Source organism: Glycine soja, chromosome 12, assembly GCF_004193775.1.
Source record: "Glycine soja cultivar W05 chromosome 12, ASM419377v2, whole genome shotgun sequence".
NCBI lineage: Eukaryota > Viridiplantae > Streptophyta > Magnoliopsida > Fabales > Fabaceae > Glycine > Glycine soja.
In genome coordinates this window covers 5,040,902-5,060,616 of record NC_041013.1, presented here as the reverse complement: position 1 = coordinate 5,060,616, position 19,715 = coordinate 5,040,902, and the positions used below count along the sequence as shown (strand labels likewise).

Genomic DNA, 19,715 nt, shown 5'->3' with positions numbered 1-19,715 from the left:
GGGGTACTCTAGAGTTTGAAACCAAGTTTCTAAGTTTCTATGGGATATAGGTTGTGGACTGTAAATAATGCACTAAGTTGAATGATGAAGATTGCTTCTCATGTTAGACCAATAATGTTAGATTGCTGCCAAAAGTAAATGAGGTCCCCTCAGTTTTATGATGTCTTTTTACACATTGTCCACAGTTCCAGCTGTACTTTCCTTGATTGAGATACTGTTTTCATCTTCCTGTATTTGTTTAGTTATACAACTTGACCTAGAAATGAATCACCTCATTTAATAAGCTAGTTTAACTGAGAGACTGGGACCGTCCTTTATTTCCTTGATTAACTAACTTATTTAAAATTCATAAGAGAAGGCTCAGTGCAATGGCCACTCTATTGAGTAATAATACTTCATACTCTACATAATTAGTCACTGATTGATACTTGGGTAATACAGTAAAAACACATACTGCCCATTTTCCCTCATAAGAGGAAATTTTTTTTACACATACCTCCTAATTAGATATTATATTCGCAATTTGTGACTGTAGTATGTTTTTTTTATCGGTAAATATTAATTTGTTAATTTTATTAAAAATGTTAGTTAGGAGAATTCGAACCCACCATTTTTTCTTTCTTTCTTCTTACTTTTTCAACTACTAGTGAGCCAATCTTATCTCTTGTGACTACTCGGACTGTAGCATGTGATTACTTTGGTTCAATCTACATTTGCATTGTGGTCAAACTTTTTTTTATTAAAAAGCAATCTTTCACCTTGACCTAAGCGTATTATGTTAGCCATGTTTTTGGGAATACATGGATGTCTGTTTCTGATAAGTGATTTGCGATCCTTTTGTACTGCACGTCAGTGCATCCATTCCCTAGAAATTAAGGATCCATTCCATAGGATAGAAAGAAATGGAAAGAAAGTGAATTAAAATGAAAATTTTGAATTAAAATAAAGTATAAAAAGTATGAGTCTCTCATCATGTTTATTTTTTCCCTTTTTCACTCTCTTCAAACGAACGCATCTTAAATGATATTTTTATCAATTAAGTGTATGTTTGATTTTTAGGTGAAAAGATACTTTTGAGATAAAAGTAATTTTGTTAAAAGATAATGATCCTTGTTTTTGCTTTCATTTTACTTTTATTTATTGGATTTATATTGGAATGCGTGCATAATATTTTTAATTTCAACCCAAACATGAACTAAGTCAAAGGGGATTGGACAACAACCTATCAATTTTCTTGGACTTCAAATGAACAAAAGAAAAATGTGAAGGAAAATAAATCATTTTTACAAGTTTAATTTAACTGATTCAGAAAAAAAAAAGGTTTAATTTAACTATTTTGAATGGTCAATTCTGGTATTTACATGGTTCTTTAACCTGCTGTATGTCTTTAAAACGGCTTGCATTTCTGACTCATTTCGTTTTGCTTTTACATAGATAAAATTGTAACAAAATGTAGAATGTCTTGTATTTTAACTGAAAAGGCCAATGCTTGATGAAGATAGTAAAGGTAGATTCATCAAGTTGGTTAACACCTAACGTGAAGAAAATTCATATTAGCATGTTAGAAATATAATCCTTTTTGCTTGATGATGGAGTAGCCCCACTGCCACTGTGCACCGACCATTTCTTTTGCTGTTGTTTCTTTTCCACTTGGAGATTCCCCCCCACCCCACAAAAAAAAGTCACATGAGTATCATAGAGTCAACCAATATTTTTCCATCCGATAAAATCACCATTTCTTCAGTTATAAAAATGTAGTTAGTTAAAACTAAGTTTCATTCACCGTTTAACTTTTCCAAAAAAAGAACCTTACTATTTGGTAGGTACAACTTTGTGGCAGAGCAGAGGAGGGGATGTCAATAAATAATTGTCAGCCATATAACATATATATATATGATGCATGTTGCCAAAACTAAGTTTAGTTCCAACCATGCCCACAAAGCAGGAAATACCAGTACCTGCAGATATTTTCAAATATAGAAGAAAGTAATAAAATGGAGGCAGATTATTCAATCAAACTAAACTTGAAGAGTCTCAAAGGGTCTCTCTAAGATTCCCAGCAAAAAGGACAAACAAAAGCATAAAAAGTACCGCTCTTGATCACAAAATGTTGTGACCAGAGCAAGCAACTAAAAAAGTCAGAAGGAAGTTTTCAGAAAACTAGCTATAGCATCATAAAATCTCAAAAGAAGCCTCCAATATATTGGTCACAGTTTCTGCCATCAGAGGACAATCAACTGAGTTAAAGGAGGCAGATGTGGTTTGAGAGCATCAGCAAGCCATTTGGTGGTCTCACGCCTCATTTCTCTATACCGGGCCTTGACATCAGGTGACCTATCCACATGTATTGAAGACAAGGGATCCACAACAACACTGTTGAGATTAGGAGCCTTCTCAAATATGCTGATAAGCAACTCCATTTGACTGGGGTCTCTTCTGAATCCTGACACTTCCAGCTCCCTCAGGTTTGGATACTCATGTTCCAGATTGGCCTTCCAATTCTCCTCCACTACACTTAGATCGTTCCTTTGGAACTGCCAAATCACAATACAATCACAATTCTAACTCTGATTGAGATCAACAACATGAAAGATTTAATGTCTCATGATGGATCTTACTTATTAAGGACTAATAAATAAATAATAATTAATGATTATGAACTAAACTGTAAATGGGTCATGGGTCTTAAGTAGAGTGATTTTTAAAGATATCTTATATTTGATGAAAATAATGATTTTAAAGGAGTTAATATCTATTAACATGAAATAAAGTCTCCTCATATTAGATTATTCTTTTAACCCTATTTTTTCTATTAAATTGTGAGATTCATAAGTTTCAATCCTGTTTGATTTTCCATTATCTTGAATCTTATAAACTTACACAAAATACACATAGATGTCAAATTCATACATGATCAGCGTCAGGATCACCATAAGACTAAAACAACTAAAGTTACCAATAAAACATTATTTGTAATTAGTTTTTATAAATAAAAAAGTCATATGTTAAAAAAAATCACATATATTGATAAAAAAAAGTTCAACATATAACTTTTTCATTCTAAAAAACATCTCTTAAAATTTATTTTAAATTCGACTCAGTCACTGTGCATGCACGGAATGCATGCATATGATCAACCTACACAATTCTTTACGTGCGTACCTTAATCTTAAGCACGCGTACTGAAGGGAATGAACTTAGTAAAGAAACATGATGATCAAGCGCCGCTCCACTCCTGTGAGGAATTCGAATTTCCAGCTGCCCCACATTATCAAACACAGGCAGGCCTTCAAGAAAACCCTGAGAGTGGATCATGACATGAAACATATTATTTACTAAAACAAAATGACACATAAATGGAAACACAGCAAAAATGCAATCTACTTAATCACTAACCGGATACGGTTTGGACAGTTCCAATTTCAGAACATTAATCTGCAACAACACTCCATAAAAATCAACACGGTCCATGTCAGATTCCAGGTAACTACAAAAGATTCCTCCAAAGGAAGCTTCCACAAGACTTGGAACGTTCTGAAACTTAAACTTCCCGTACTTTCCTTGGTACCTAAATGTTACTAGATTTACAGCATAGATGTCAAGATCCATAATGCGGCATTCAACCAACTCCAAATGCTTCAGCCTCAGTGCTTCACCCCTAACTTTCAAGCGCACAAGGCGTTTTGATTCAATGACACATATTGATTCAAGCAATGGACAAGATGCTAGTAAACCCTCAATGACTTCACCACTCACGTCCACAGAAGACAAACGCAGGTTACACAATGACTTCATTTCATAACCCCTTGATGGAAAGACATTATGAACAATGGTCAAACTTATTTCATAAAATGGTACTGAGAAGTGGTATGAAAAATCCAGGTCCAACGTTTGAACATGCTTCTCAGCAGCATACTTAACCCATTCTGCTACCCTCCAAGGGTCACCCAAATCCATGCAAATTCTGAGTCCTTGGAGGGAGGAGCTTTTCAATGATTTCATCACATTTGCCATACGGGTCATGAACCTCTCCCACTCATAAACAAAAACATTGCACTTAGTCAAGATTCCAACATGTTCTCGACGCAAGTGAAAGTTCCGAAGTGAATGATCAAAGTCCAAGAGCCCAGAGAAAAAGGTCCAGTGATATCTCCATTTAGTTGCAAGCACGCTAGTCCTAGCAGCTTCTTTCAATGTCAACCGAGAAAGAATATCCCCTAAGATATCGTCAGGCATAGTGCTTATGATGTCCCTGTTGTTCTCAAATCTGTTCCTTGCCATGTTTCTTGATCCTTGTATTGCGATTATCATCCCCTGCGTCATTTTCTCCCTGTGTATATTCAGTTTTAAAATAAAAAAATTGTGAATCTTAACCAACTCAATTAATTTGTCCAAAACATTTTTGCATGTAACTCGACCTCTATGTAGCCTCAAGTGAAGCTTACAATATATAGGCCCCAAGATTTTGTGAGCACTTATAAGAAACTTATCAAACATCCAATATGAGATTTCTAAAATCAAAAACAAAAAGAGTGAGTGTGTGTCTACTCCCATCTACAATCTATAATTATAAAACATCTAATATGATTATTTTTTTCATTTAAAATGTCATGCTATACTTGTACATAATATTTAAATGTGTAATTTTGTTTAAACAACATGTTTAGTCAATCTTAACCTGGTCACTCAAGCCATAACCAAGTCATATTGAAATCAAACCAAAGTTAAATAAACTTAATTCATATGCACCCTAAACCATATCAAATTCTTTATGATATCTCTTCCTATCTTTTTTATCTCTACCTTAATCTCATTTTAATTATTTGAAATACACTACATTGACACTCTCCTTAAATGTTATACTTTTCATACAGTTTAAGATCTCAAATAGGTAGACGATAGCATTTACATGTCAATTTCAACAAGGCTAGAGTAGAAAGGGATGGAGAAAGAGGGATGGAAGGAAGTAGGACGGTGACAACGGAGCAAACTCCCTACCACGGAGGATGGGCCAGGTGAAAGGGATGGGCAAAACCTCCTTCTACTTTACGAATTTCCCAGATGATTTTTACGCCAAATAGATGTGGAAGATCTTTCGGATGTATAGGAAGATTACAAAAGTTTACATCGCAGGGAGGAAAGATAAAAAGAGGGCAAGATTCGAATTTACACGCTTTAAGGATGTAAAGGATGCTCAGAGATTATGGCTCTCAGATTGGACAAAATATTTATTGAAAGTAGAAAGCTTATGGTTAATATGCCCAAATTCACTAGAGGGGTATGAAAAACAGGGGTAGATCGTACAACCAAGAACACGAAAACCACAGTGGGAGAAACTCTACGAGATGGCCTGAGGTAAAAAGGTCGGGGAAGCCATTGTCATTGCAGGATGCATTCGATTCAAACATAGTAACATGTAACAAGAGGAACAAAGCAATGTTAGAAGGGGAGGTGGCCTTAAGTGTGTGGAGTATAGCGAAGGAGATGGGGGTTCGGGGAGAGCAAACGGTGATTTTCATATCCAACAACTATTAGATATAAAGATTTCAAGCAAAACCTTTGGGAAGAATGGCATTTGGGGTACCATGAGAGACTTATCTCTGAATGTGCATGGGATGAAAGACTGGGCAAAGTGTAGAAGAATTCGGTCTTTGGTATTAGAAAGCAAGGTAGATTTTTGCATGTTGCAGGAGAGAAAAAATCAAAACATGGAGGAATCTATTGTGAAGGATATTTGGTGGGGAGGAGATATAGAGTTTTGTTGGATGGCTACACCCTCTTAGGGCTTGTCAAGAGGACTTCTAAACATATGGAGAAAATATTTTTTCTCCATTCGATTCTCTTTCAATGGTACTGGTTTTCTAAGTTACTGTGTGGATTGGAAACACTCTGGTGTTTTATGCATAATTGCAAATGTGTACTCACCGTGTTTACTTGTGGAAAAATGGAAGTTTTGGTGTGATCTCATCATGTCAAAAAAAAAAGTTTTAGCTCAAGGTTGTGGTTTATGGGTGGAGATTTCAAGGCATCACCTCAAGAGAAGAAAGGAAAGGGAGATCTGAGACCTAAAACATAGTTGAAGTAGATGAATTTAGGCTGTTCATACCAGACATGGGAAGCAATTGATTTGCCTACAATTGGCAAGAAATCCACATGGTTTAGCATTGATGGACGATCTATGAGCCGGTTAAATCATTTTCTCGTCTCTGAAGATTTATTGAAGTTGTGGCAGATACCTCCAAATGGGTTGGAACACGAGATGTGTCAAATCACTACTTCATTTTGTTGAAGAATGATATTAAGGAATTAGGTGCTAAACCATTTCGATTCTTCAACCATTAGCTGAACACTCGAATTTTCGTAAAGTGGTGGAGGAATGTTGGTGCCAAACTCAGGTTTGAGACTTGAAATTATTTTGTGTCAAAGAGAAATTGAGGGTTTTGAAAAACTCCTTGAAGGAATGGAGTAAACTAATGCTCGCAAGGATGGACCATAAGATCGATGACAAGGTGTCTGAAATGGAAGTTATTGGTTGCCAATTCCTTGATGATATTGTAGCACAAGCTGAGAAACAAAGAGTCTTGGCCATGGCTCAGGAATTTTGGAGTATTATTAGAATCAAGGAAAGCTCAATCCTGAAAAATCCAGGGCCAAATGGGCTAAGTTTGGGGATTCAAATTGTCGATTTTTTCACTCACACTTAAGGCATAGGCAACGAAAGAATCAATTGTTGGTTGTGAATACAACAAATTGATTAATTGAAGATGTGGAGGGTGTAGAGAATGAAATTGAGTCTCACTTTTAATCCTTATTCCAAGAGACTACAAAAATCATACCTAACCTAGATGGGATAGTATTTAAATATATTTTAGACATGGAGAAAGGATCAATTTCATCCCCTTTCACTAATGAAGATATCAAAGAAGTTGTGTAGAGCTGTGATTCAATTTTGAATTCTTTAAAGCATATTGTGACATTGTGGGTAAGGAGGTATGTGTTGGAGTACATGAGTTCTACCACAATTCTTGCCTTCTAAAGGATATCTCCTCATCCTTCATCACTATCATCCTGAAGTCTAAGCACCTTCGCCCTATATCTCTTATCAACAACATTCACAAAATTATATCTAAGCAGTTGGCAAAGAGAATCAAGGGTGTTCTTTCTTCTGATATATCTCCTTGCCAGATAGCGTTTTTGCTTGGGCGTCAAATTTTAGATGGTGTTGTTGTGATTAATGAGTTCATTGATTGGGCAAGAAGGGCAAAGAAGATATTTTTTTATCTTTAAGATAGATTTCCAAAAGGCATACGATTCAATCAATTGGGAATTTATTAATTACATGTTGTTTTGACTTGGTTTTGATAGCAAGTGGAGGTCTTGGGTAAAGGCCACTGTATGTTTAAGCCACATCTCGTCTTAGTTAACAAGAGTCCGACAATGAAATTTCAGAGCTTCAGGGGTCTAAATAGGGGGACCCGATAGCCCCATTCCTGCTTCTTGTTGTTGGGGAAGGCCTTACTAGACTATGTCGAAGTGTACTGGAGAAAGGTATCTTCTCAGGCTTAACATTGAATGAACATATATAGTTTTTGGTTGTAATGATTCTCTGATAGTGGGTGAGGCAACGATGGACAACCTATCGGCCTTGAAAGCCATAGTCAGAAGTTTGGAAGTCAATTATCATAAGAGTAACATCATTAGGGTTAATATCGATAGACCTTTCTTGATGGCGGCGAAATCCTTCCTCCACTGCAATGTTGTTGCCTTACCTTTTAAGTTTCTAGGAGTTCCTATTGGAGCCAACCCACGTTTGTACAACACGTGGAGGCCTGTTATCGAGAGGTTCAAAAAGAGATTATCTATTGGGGGGAGATTGGTTTCGATAAATTCGACGATGGGTAGTTTACCCTTATACTTCTCCTTTTACAAAGCTCCAAAAAAGGTGATATCTTTGTTGACTAAGTTTCTTTGGCAGGGATGAACAGAAGCTCAAAAGATTTCTTGGGTAGCATGGAATCTGATATGTATTCCAAAAGGCCAAGGGGGATTGGGTGTGAAAGGTCTTCACCTCTTCAACTTGAGCCTCCTTGCAAAATGGAAATGGCAAATCCTAACAAAACCCTCGGCCATTTGGTACAACTTGCTACATTTTAAATATGATAATATTTCTACCCATGATTCCTTACAAATCGTTGATTCTCGTCAATTTGGTGGAGAGACTCGGTGAGTATTGAATCTTCTCCTACTGGCCCAACAGATTGGTTCAAGGAGCATCTAACAAAAGTGGTTGGGGATGGAAACAACACTGGATTATGGAGTATTCGGTGGCTGGATAATTTTACCTTGAAGGAATCATTTCCTTGTTTGTTCCAAATCATAGATAACAAGGATGCTCTTATTTTGCAAGTCTGTTATTCAGTAGAACAAGGCATGGGATGGTCGTGGAATTGGAGAAGACCATTCTTCCAATGGGAACAACAATCACTAGAGCACCTTCTCTCACTTTTACAATGGATTCAATTCTGTCATAACAAATAGGATCATTGGGTATGGAATGCAAACTCTGATAAATGATTTACAATATCATCAACATATGGAATACTACTACAACACAGGATCTCTTCGGATGCCAATCAACAGGCATATAATTTTCATAACAATTTTAGGAAATGCTACGCTAGCTCCCTCTAAAGTCTTGGTATTCTCATGGCGGCTTCTCTTAGATCGATTACCAATGGCCACTCAGCTACAGAAGTGTGGAATCATCATTCCAAACTACACTTGTTCTTGTTCTTTTTTTAAAGCTAATGTTGAAGACAAAAACCATATGTTCCTTTCATGCTTGTTCTCATAAACTATTTGGATCAAGTGTTTAGGTGGCTGGGGACACATTGTTTTGCCTCCTCACATTGATCATTTATACGATCAAATAGGACATTCTATAGGGGGGGTCAGAAACAAGAGGACCAAGATGGTGTTTTGGCACACAACTTGTTGGATGTTGTGGAATGCCAGAAACAATACAATTTTGAATAGTGTAGAGTCAAAACCTGGGGGAATTTTGGTGGCCATCAAATCTGTTACTTGGCAATGGATTGCATATAAAAAGGGATCTGTTGCAGGTTATTAGTTCTCATCTTGGTGCTTGAATCCTTTGGTCTGTCTACGATGGCTCTTTGAGATACTTCTTTTTTTAAACTATACTTTTGGAAGACATACTTTACAAGGCTCAAGTGGAGAAGGATGAAGGTCCAGAGGCAGAGGTTCTACTAAGAATATTAATTGTTGCTGAATGTTCAGACTAATTTGAAGGCTCATGTCAAATATGTTATATTTTTTTATTTATAATTTGTTTTCGTTGTAATTTTAGCCCAAACTGTTTTAAAAGCTCATGTCCATTTCTATCTTTTTGTTCAGATATTCTATATGTATGAATTTTGTTTTCAATAAGGGAACTTTTGACATTTGATAAAATTTTGTGAGAGCTTCTCTTTAGGTTCCTTGTTGAACCAATCTCAGACTTATCAAGATATTCCTTGTGGCGTCTATCCTGACTTATCTTTCCTCTCTGGAAGTGGCATCAATCCAAAACTCTGTGACCTGTATCAAGTGATTCGCTCCTAGTAAGGATCACATAAGCTTTGTGAAAAAAAACTCTTTCGAAGTTCTTAGAAATTAATGTAGAAGTAAAGCTTCATGGTGAATCAAAGGTGATTCAAAGGTGTTTTGATGATAACAATGATGATGACAAAGGTGATAACAAAAAGTTCAAAGATCAATCAAAGAACAACTCAAGTGAATCAAGAACAATTCAAGAGTTCAAGATAAGAATCAAGAAGAATTCAAGAACTCAAGAAGAAAGTCTAGAGACAAGAATCAAGATTCAAGGTTCAAGATCTCAAGAATCAAGATCAAGATTCAAGAATAAAGAGAAGACTCAATCAAGATAAGTATTAAAAAGTTTTTTCAAAACTTTGAATAGCACATGAATTTTTGACAAAACTTTTTACCAAAGAGTTTTTACTCTCTGGTAATCGATTACCAGTAGCAAAATGAGTTTGAAAAAGTTTTCAAACTGAATTTACAATGTTCCAATTATTTTCAAAAAGCTGTAATCGATTACTAGTGCTCTTGAACGTTGAAATTCAAATTCAAAGGTGAAGAGTCACATCCTTTCACTTAAAAGCTTTTTGTAATCGATTACACTAATTTGGTAATCGATTACCAGTGACTGTTTCTGAATAAATCAAAAGATGTAACTCTTCAAAAGGTTTTTTGACCTTTTCAAATTGGTTTTAAGTTTTTCTAAAAGTTATAACTCTTCTGAATGGTCTTCTTGACCAGACATGGAGAGTCTATAAAAGCAAGGCTTTGTTTTGCATTTCAAGAATCTTGAATATCTTTTCCAATTCATTTTTAATACAAGCAATTTTTCCACAATAATTTCTGAGTCTCTTTGAACTTCTTCTTCTTCTTCTTTGTACCAAAAGCTTTCAGAAGTTTTCTGGTTTTCCAAACCTTGAAAACTTGTGCTATTCATCTTTTCATTCTCTTCTCCCTTTGCCAAAAAGAATTCGCCAAGGACTAACCGCCTGAATTCTTTTTGTGTCTCTCTTCTCCCTTTTCCAAAAAAATGAAGGACTAACCGCCTGAATTCTTTTGTGTCTCCCTTCTCCCTTGCCAAAGAATTCAAAACGACACAGTCTAAGAATTCTTTTGATTTTTCCTATTCCCTAATACAAAAGTGTTTAAATGACTAACCGCCTGAGAATTCTTTTGTATCCCCATTCACAAAGTATCAAAGGTTTAACAGCCTGAGATCTTTGTCTCAACACATTGGAGGGTACATCCTTTGTGGTACAAGTAGATGGTACATCTACTTGGGTTTGACTGAGAACAAGAGAGGGTACATCTCTTGTGGATCAGTTCTAGTGGAGGGTACATCCACTAGGTTCAAAGAGAACAAGGGAGGGTACATCCCTTGTGGATCTTTGCTTGTAAATGGATTTTTACAAGGTTGAAAGAAATCTCAAGGACCGTAGGTCACTTGGGGACTAGATGTAGGCACGGGTTGTTGCCGAATCAGTATAAAAACTCTTGTGTGTTTGTTTCCTTCTTCCGCACTTTTTTACTTTCCGCTGTGCATTTAATTTCCGCTTTTACTTTCTGTTAAATTTCTCTTCTACTCCTCATTCTCTTAACAATTTAGTAAAAGCCTTAAAAGAGTAATTTTTTAATTGATAAAGGTTTAGGAATAATTAATTCAACCCCCCCTTCTTAATTATTCTGAGGCCACTCGATCCAACAATTAACCTTGGTTTTGTCTTTGAATTTCCTAATTCAATGTAACAAATCATCCTTAACTTGTCAATTCTTAGGAATTATGACATTGTTCTATCATTTCACACCTCAATTAACTTTTTCCTTTTTGATTTTTATGTTTTCTTGAAAAATTATCTAAAGAAATTCAAGCGTGATGAACTTGAAATCCTAGAAATAGGAGTGTATCACCCCTTCTCCAAAAAAATAAAAGAAGCTACCTAGAGAAAACCCATTTCCAAATCTTGCTTATAATTATAATTTGATTTGAGCATGTAGCTTATAATCTAGAAACCTCATTGGCAATAACCCCTTTTGGGAAACAACAAACCCACCTCCCCCATAAAGGAAAAAAAACTAAAAGAAAAATGATCACCTTTGGGAGCCAACATAAATAATTAGACATAATATCTATCATATATGTTCAGCCAATATAAAATGAAGAAAAAAATATCATATATCAAACTATCATTATTACCTTAGATCGAGAGAAGCTAGATTCAACTATTTAGAGTGAAATCAGGGAGAAGAAAAAACTATCAAATTATCCAACCTGCACAGAGAGTTAGAGACACTAGATTAGAGAAAAGATAAAAACATAAAGCAAAAAGAATATCAACATTAGGGTTCATCGAATTCACTGAAAGCGAAGTGAAACGCAGAACGATTGAGAACAATGACGATTCACTGAATCATATTCAATTCAACAAAGTGTTGTTAGGGTTTGAGATTCAATAGAATAAAGAAGAGAAGGGGATCAACAATGGAAATGCAAGTGCAAAGTGTGAACTGGGTGTTTGAGACTCTGAGCAAAGACTGGGAAGTTGAGTAATGTACTTATGGATCCTTATGGGTTTTTCCATTCGGGTTTCGGGTTTTAGGTTTTCATTTAAGGTATGTTTGTTTAGAATTAGTTTCGGATCCATAAACAATTTTTCAATGCAAATCTGATAAAAAAAATCCAATCCATTAAAGTGGACTAAAATTGGATTAGCACGAGATAATGTTGGACGAGATTTGGCAAATTTGGACTTTTTTGCCCAACCATAAGTGACACTTATTAAAGATATTAGTGAAAAAAATAATTATTACATTGAAAAACTAAAAAAACACTTATATTGAACAACTTTTTTTTTATAAAAAAAAACAACACTTATTTGGGAATGGTTGCAACATTCTTTAATGCATTCTATTATTAATTAAAGATTAAAATTTATTAAAAACTACCATTACAATTAAATAAAGAGTGACATTCACACAAAGTTATGATTTTCATAAATTTCAGCAAATGAATAATTATTTTAAAATATGTAAAAAAAATTGTATTACTAGAATTTCTTAAAGGTACTAGTACTATGTAGACCTTATTGATGGCTTTAGGGAACTACTATTTCCACAATCAACCCCTTGCTATTAACTCTACCAACCTTGGAAAATTTCTCTTTTTCCCACTCAACAAATCCCTACACCCCTTTCCCTTCTCCTAAGATCCAAAATCGTCTCCCCCATCTCAGCCTAGATACAAAACACATGTGTCGCCACCCTCCCCCATGCCACTCCCAAACCGTGTCACCACCCCTTCCCTTGCGCTACCTTGACCCCTCCCCTAAAAAAAGCAACGCTGCCCTCTTATAGTCACATCATCATGCAACCCCAACATAGGCACCACCACCACAATCCAACAAACCCCTCTGTGCGTGCCATCCCCCTCAACCACGATGTCTTCCACGCACCCCACCACGATAGTCCACCATTTTTGAATCTGTGTGTTGAAGGGTTTATAGGTTTGGCTGAGGTGTTTTGAATATGTGTTGATGAGGGGGTCAATGGGTTTAAGATGGTGAGTTTGGGAGAAGGAGAGGAGAGGAAGGATTAGGGGTTAAGGATGTTTTGGTTTGGTTCGATAAGAATAAAAGGGGTTACAGGGAAGAGGATGAAGGCTTGGGGAGAGTTAGGGTTGTGGGCACCACCACTGTGCACCATCACCCATTAGACCTGAACCCAATGACCCCAAGGTTTGTTTGTGTCTATAAGGGAAGAGGAATGGGAATGAGGGAAGGGTGTGCAATAGAAGTACACTTTTGTTTAGTAAAAACGAAGAAAAAAAGATAATGGAATCATTTTCATTGCACACATGGGGGGTGAAAAAATTAATGCAACGAAAATATGATTTTGTTATATGCTATACAATGGAATCGTATTTCTGTTGCTTTTTTTGTTTTTACACCCCTAAGTAATATCGAAAACACAATTTTGTTATGCAGTTGTACAATAAAATTGTGTTTTCATTATTATTTTTTCACCCCATTTATGTAACGGAAACATGTTTCTGTTGTGCCTGTTCAAGGGGAAATTTGGAAATATGGCTAAAAGACACCATGTTGGTACTGCGAATAGTAAAAATAGTAGTTTCAATAGCAATACCCATGGCTTTATAGTTGATAGGCCAATGCACAACCCGGCCCAATCGAGAACTAAAAGTTATTTTTTTAGCAGTTATCGCAGCAGAGGCAGAGTGCATTGTGTGTAGCTGGCAATGGCGGAACCTCTCTCAAACACCGAACTCTCTTCTTCCAAAACCCTGGACCCAACCAACGGTCACGATTCCACTTCGGAACCGCATCAAACGGCTCCGGAAGACGCTCAGCTCAATCGAGAAGACGACGTTGTTCCAACCGCGAAACGGAAGAGGGACGACGACGTCGAAGACCGTTCGCTGCATCCGCTGTGGAAGACCAGCCTATGCTCTTACTTCCGGAGCCACAACGGATCGTGCAGCCACGGCGGCGCTTGCCGATACGCGCACGGCGAGGAGGAGCTCCGCCCCCGCCCCGACAACACGTGGGACCCGACCTCCGAGCGCGCGAAGAAAGCGCTGAAGACCGAGTCGGACGAAAAGCGCGCCGTCTCGGAGGAAGTGATGATGACGGAGGCCGTCGTGGACGACGGTGATGACGGTTGTGGCGCGAATCACGCGCTTAACATATGCTTGGTGCATTTGCCGCGGAAATGGAGCTCCGAGAATTTGAGGACTTTTCTCGGCGAACAGGTAAGCCTGTTTGTTTGGTTATTTTATTTTACTTTCAAGAGTTTCTGATTTTCAATTCACTTAAGTTAGTTAGCATTGTCAATTTGATTCTTGTTTTGGTTCCTTTTTCCAGGGCATACCTTTTAAGCATGCTAAGAAAAAGAAAGGCATGATGATTGGTTTTGTTACTTTTGAAGATGAAGAACAGTTGAAGAGTTCAACAATGGTAGTTTTCTTATGACTTATGATCCATCTACTTTGTAGTTTCATTGAGAATTGGCAATTGATTATTTAAATTAATCAATTTAATAGGAATTAGAAGGAAAATCAATTGGCAACAAAACGGTAAAGGTTGCTAATGTTCTTCCTCGGTCATTCGAAAAGAAAAGTAATGCCATTGTTGCATCCCGTCAAGAATTAGACGAGGAAAATGCAGGGGTTGATGTTGCTTCAAGTGGGACTTTGGATGGTGAAACAAATAATGATAACTTGGCAAAGACAAGAAATGTGCGTGATGCAGTGACTCCTCTAGCTCACATGGCCTATGCCGATCAGTTGGAGCAGAAAACAAGCTCCCTCATGCAGATTCTCAAAAAACTTGTTAGTCATGATTGTTCCTATTTTATCATTGTAGTTTTGTCTATTCTATATGTTTCTTACTTTTTTAAAGAAACGGAAAATTGAACTATGAAATTTTATTGACAGACTAGAAATGCTCGTAAAGCTTGTCCAAATGGTGTTTCTCTTCCTGAATGGATTCTCAAGTCTAGGGAAATAGGTAGTGTGTTATTTTAAATCTTAAAAGTTCTTTCAAATCTTCAATTGTTCAAGAATTTAATCTATAGTTCTGGGTCATAGTTTAGTGCACCCCCTATATGCTCTATTTGTGATCTGGGTTTATTTGAAAGTGTGTAGTAAGAGTTTTAATGGCTCATGTAGTTGTTTCGTCATTTCTTTCTACACTTCTGCAGGTGGTCTTCCGTGCAAACTAGAGGGTATTATTGCATCCCCTATTGTAAATGGATACCGTAACAAGTGTGAGTTTTCTGTTGGATATTCTCTGGAAGGCAAAGTGACAGTAGGTTTCATGCTTGGAAACTTCAGGTAATGTGCATCTTCTCTGTTACTAGAAGGCATTGCTTGTAAGTTGTTAGTTGTATACTAAAATATTATAGCAGGGAAGGTGTAACAGCAGTTGAGGAAGCAGTGGACTGCCCAAACGTTTCAACAGTTGCTTGCAAATATGCTACAATCTTTCAGGAATTTCTACAGGACAGTGATTTACCAGTTTGGAACAGATTTAAAAATACTGGTTTTTGGCGTCAATTGACGGTATAATTTTGCTGGATTTAGTATTGAAAATTTAAGGCCACATTTGAATATGTTGCTCAATTTTTTTTCTCATCTGATTATATATTTTTTTACCCTTTTTGAAGCAATTTTTTTCATATTTCTCTTGTAAGGTTCGAGAAGGGAGAACAAATGGGAATGTTGTTGATGCTGAAACGTTTAGTGGTGTTGCAGAGGTCATGCTTATTGTGCAGGTAAATTTCTTTTATTTTTTTAAAAATTTTCTTGGTAAATATGCAGGTTAAAAAATAATGTTGGTAAGTCCGTTGGGATGGGCAGGGGATGGGTGATAGTTTCTTGTTCATTAACTTAAAGGCTTGATGTGATTGTGAACATTTAGATGGAATATAGACTGACAAGCCAAATTAATCTGTAAGTGGTATTGTTATGGAGACATTGTAAACTTGTGGTATGATTTATGTATGCAGGGAGACAAGACCCCTGATTACTTGAAGCTTATGATTTGTATACCTCTTTTTTTTTAAAGCGTCACTCAGAACTCTTTGCCTTTGGTGTTGATTATAGGTTTCTACTGCAAGCTTTGATGATGCAAAAGTAGCTGCTGAGTTCAAGAGGCTTGCTCAGGCATTTGTTGCCGGAGCTACTTCGCATTGCCCAATATTACCCCTTACAGCTCTGGTTGTTCAGGTGGCTGCCCTTCTTCTCCCAAGTTTCTTTTGTAAGACATTGTATTGTATGTCAAGTTCTAATTTTTATACATGTGCATATCTATGTAATATAAATTGGAAGGATAAAGATGTTTCTGCTCCAGTGTTTGCTAGATAGTAATTATGTTATTATCCCCGTCTTTCTCTCCCAGCACTAGTAGGTTAGGTTCCTTAAATAAAATTCCGTTAGCATTACCATTTATTCGAATATCCTCATTTTGCCTGACACATCAAACTATCAATTCTAATGGCATTTTATGTTGTAGCTTAATTTTTTAAACGACTTCTGATATGATAGTTGGTTTTATGTGTAGGATCACCAAGGAATATCCAATGTGGCACCAGCTGATGCACCACTGCATTCACTTCCCATTCCTAAAGCAGCTGGTGATCCTGAGGTGGATGAAAATAATAATGCCAAGGATGTAAGAATCCATGATCATATCAACAATCTCCAGTTTTCTATATCTCCAACAGCATTTTTTCAGGTCAGAATAGCAATAATTTTTTTGCACTGTTTTGAAGGGAATTTTTTCCCCTTGTATATGGAATTTTGAGTCTACTTCTACTGCAGGTTAACACTCTTGCTGCTGAGAAGTTGTACTCACTTGCTGGAGATTGGTCATGCTTAGGTCCTGACACACTGCTATTTGATATATGCTGTGGGACAGGAACAATTGGCCTGACATTAGCACATCGAGTTGGTATGGTAATAATCATCATTTAAGTTCCTTTCCTTTTTCTGGTTTGCAGTTCTTGTATCTGGGGCATTGACTGCTCAATGGGCCCCTTTGGAAAGTGATAATATATGATTTAATAATTACTTTTGCATAGGTTAAATGAAATTTTCAGACTGGACTTCTTTTCCTCTTTGATTAAGAGTTTATTTTTCAAAATTCCTAATTTTTAAAATTTGGTTGATCCATATTTGTTTTGATTATTTCAGGTGATTGGAATTGAAATGAATGCTTCTGCTGTATCTGATGCGCATAGGAATGCTGAGATTAATGGCATAAAAAACGTTAAATTTATATGTTCGAAGGTGAGAGCAGTCTTGATTCTAATTCCTGGTTGAATTATTTAATGGCTTCTACCTAGAAAAAGACTGGAATTTAGTTGATGTCAAAAATGTTTGGCGCTGAATTATATCTCATGGAAATATTTTGTTTTTTATTTAATTGTTGACTTACATTGCACTTTTGCTGGCTTATATGAGGCAACAGGCAGAGGACGTGATGGGATCTCTGTTAAGGGAATACCTGAATGTGACTAGGGAACAAGTTGATGATCCTAATATCTCTGGAAGCGGCAATGACATTCCTAAGGATAGTGCCTGCCCAGAACCTGAAAATTGTGAAATAGCATCTCGTTGTCCAGAAAATAACATTGCCGAAGTTGGAAGTGAGGTTCAGAAGGGTTGCACTTGTGAACAAGCTGATGGGATCTCTGAACAGGCTGAGGACGTGATGGGATCTCTGTTAAGGGGTGATGCTAATGTGGCCAAGGAACAAAGTGATGATCCAAATGTCTCTGGAAGTAGCAATGACATTCCTGTGGATGGTACCTGCCCAGAGCCTGAAAATGGTGAAATTACATCTCACTCAGAAAATAACAATGCAGAAGTTGGAGGTGAGGTTCAGAAGGGTATCAGTTCTGAAAATGGGAAGACTTCACTGCAACAGTTCAAAAATGTTGTTGCTATTGTTGATCCTCCACGTGCTGGACTTCATCCAACTGTAAGAACCATATACTCTATATGCAAGCAATTGCAACTGTGACTAATATAGCATATGGTCCAAAACATGGCATTATTCCCATGAAAACTTCCTTTTGTTCTCTTGCCTAGCTGTCCACCCCATTTTGAAAGACTACATAGAGAGCAATGTTATTTGTCTTTTTTAAAGTACTTAATAAGGGCTTTGGAATGACAGAAGATTACAGCATAAGTCAGGTTTAATGAGTGTAGCTGAAATTTCACATGGTCTTTATTAGGAGCTAGGGTTATGTGGTGGTCACTGGTCCCCCACATTTCGTATTCTCCCATTTTGGTGCAACTAGACCTTCCTTCTCTAGAAACAAAAAGAAAAATAAATAAATCAGGTTCACTTTTGCTTAACATTTGACTATGTAATTTTTGTGATTCCACACATAATTCATTATTAGTGTTGTGTGGTCCTGTTCCACAGTTCTGTAGAGATGATCATTATACATGAACTTTCTTTACATGCCATTGGTCCAACATTTCTTTTTGTTGGAATATTTTTCTTATTCCATTTGGTTACAGAATACAGTACAATATGTGGTGGTCTTCTTGCTGTTGATTTTTTTAGGAGATAATTTTTTTAATGTTATATTTTCTCTTAAATTTAAATTTCTGACTTTTGAATTGTGATGTCACAACAGGTGATCAAAGCTTTGAGAACTCATCCAGGCCTGCGGAGGCTTGTGTTAGTTGTTCTTAACTATTCTATTCTCTTAAAAGTAATTTTTATTTTTCTATGCAATCTAATCTAATTGGGCACCATTAAATGCAGTTACATATCCTGTAATCCTGAAACTTTGGTGGCAAATGCTATTGAGCTTTGTACGCCATCCCCCGTAAAAATTGAGAAAGGAAATAAAGACAACAGAGGATGGAGAAACATGAGCAGTGCTGGTTTAGCACGGCACAGGGCCAAGTCTATGCCCATCTCAGAGGCATTCCATCCCGTAAAGGCTATGGCTGTTGATCTTTTTCCACATACTCCACACTGTGAATTGGTTATGCTTCTTGAGAGGTAGGTCATAGGTGGACCAAACACCAAAGTCTGGGTTAGGTTTATTTTATGTGCTAGGCTCTCAAATTTCATTTGTCCAACATTTTTTGGCGGCACTGTAAGTGGTGGTGGATGTTAGTGCTTATTATATTCTGATCTTACGCGCAGTGAATTATGTTCAAGCATGACCTTCGATATTCAGTTGTAGCATTATTTTCCTTTTTGATGCATGTATCATGAAGCATTATCTGCGTCTTGTCTTTTTCCTGTGGATTTTTTTTTAACTTCATTGTGGTCAGAAATTATTTTATGGGCTTAGAGCATCTGTGAATAATAATACTCCAAGATCTCCAATTCTCTATCATTCGTTTTGGACACCCTCAAATTTGGGTACATGTGTATTATCAGAAGCAGTTCTCTCCTTGCAAGAAAGACGCCGAAAATTCTGTTTTAGACGTTAACCTCACCTTCCTTCGGCTTATCACGGTAATCTGTTCAGGTTCCAAACTAAATGTTTGGCAACTAAACATGAGGGTTGGGGGACTTAACCCAAGGTGTTGTTTTTAAGGAAACTAGTATTCAATTATCCCTTTT

General features: G+C 36.7%; 2 protein-coding genes across 2 annotated transcripts; one reads left to right on the top strand and one right to left on the bottom strand.

Annotated features, from left to right (window-relative positions):
- Window positions 1-1,854: 1,854 nt before the first annotated feature.
- Window positions 1,855-12,161, bottom strand: LOC114379620 (F-box/FBD/LRR-repeat protein At1g13570-like). The gene is made up of 5 exons (XM_028338307.1): window positions 11,961-12,161; window positions 11,798-11,872; window positions 3,397-4,330; window positions 3,163-3,300; window positions 1,855-2,534 (listed from the first exon to the last, which is right to left on the bottom strand). The coding sequence occupies exons 3-5, from the start codon at window positions 4,321-4,323 to the stop codon at window positions 2,223-2,225; spliced, it is 1,377 nt and encodes a 458-aa protein (XP_028194108.1). The 5' UTR covers window positions 4,324-4,330; window positions 11,798-11,872; window positions 11,961-12,161; the 3' UTR covers window positions 1,855-2,222.
- Window positions 12,162-13,818: 1,657 nt separating this feature from the next.
- Window positions 13,819-19,482, top strand: LOC114379958 (zinc finger CCCH domain-containing protein 24-like). Its single transcript, XM_028338809.1, has 14 exons — window positions 13,819-14,368; window positions 14,481-14,573; window positions 14,660-14,947; window positions 15,053-15,125; window positions 15,319-15,451; window positions 15,526-15,679; window positions 15,811-15,891; window positions 16,223-16,345; window positions 16,680-16,853; window positions 16,940-17,074; window positions 17,312-17,407; window positions 17,589-18,101; window positions 18,769-18,812; window positions 18,900-19,482. Exons 1-14 carry the CDS (start codon window positions 13,856-13,858, stop codon window positions 19,144-19,146), a joined length of 2,667 nt encoding a protein of 888 aa, XP_028194610.1. The 5' UTR covers window positions 13,819-13,855; the 3' UTR covers window positions 19,147-19,482.
- Window positions 19,483-19,715: the final 233 nt, after the last annotated feature.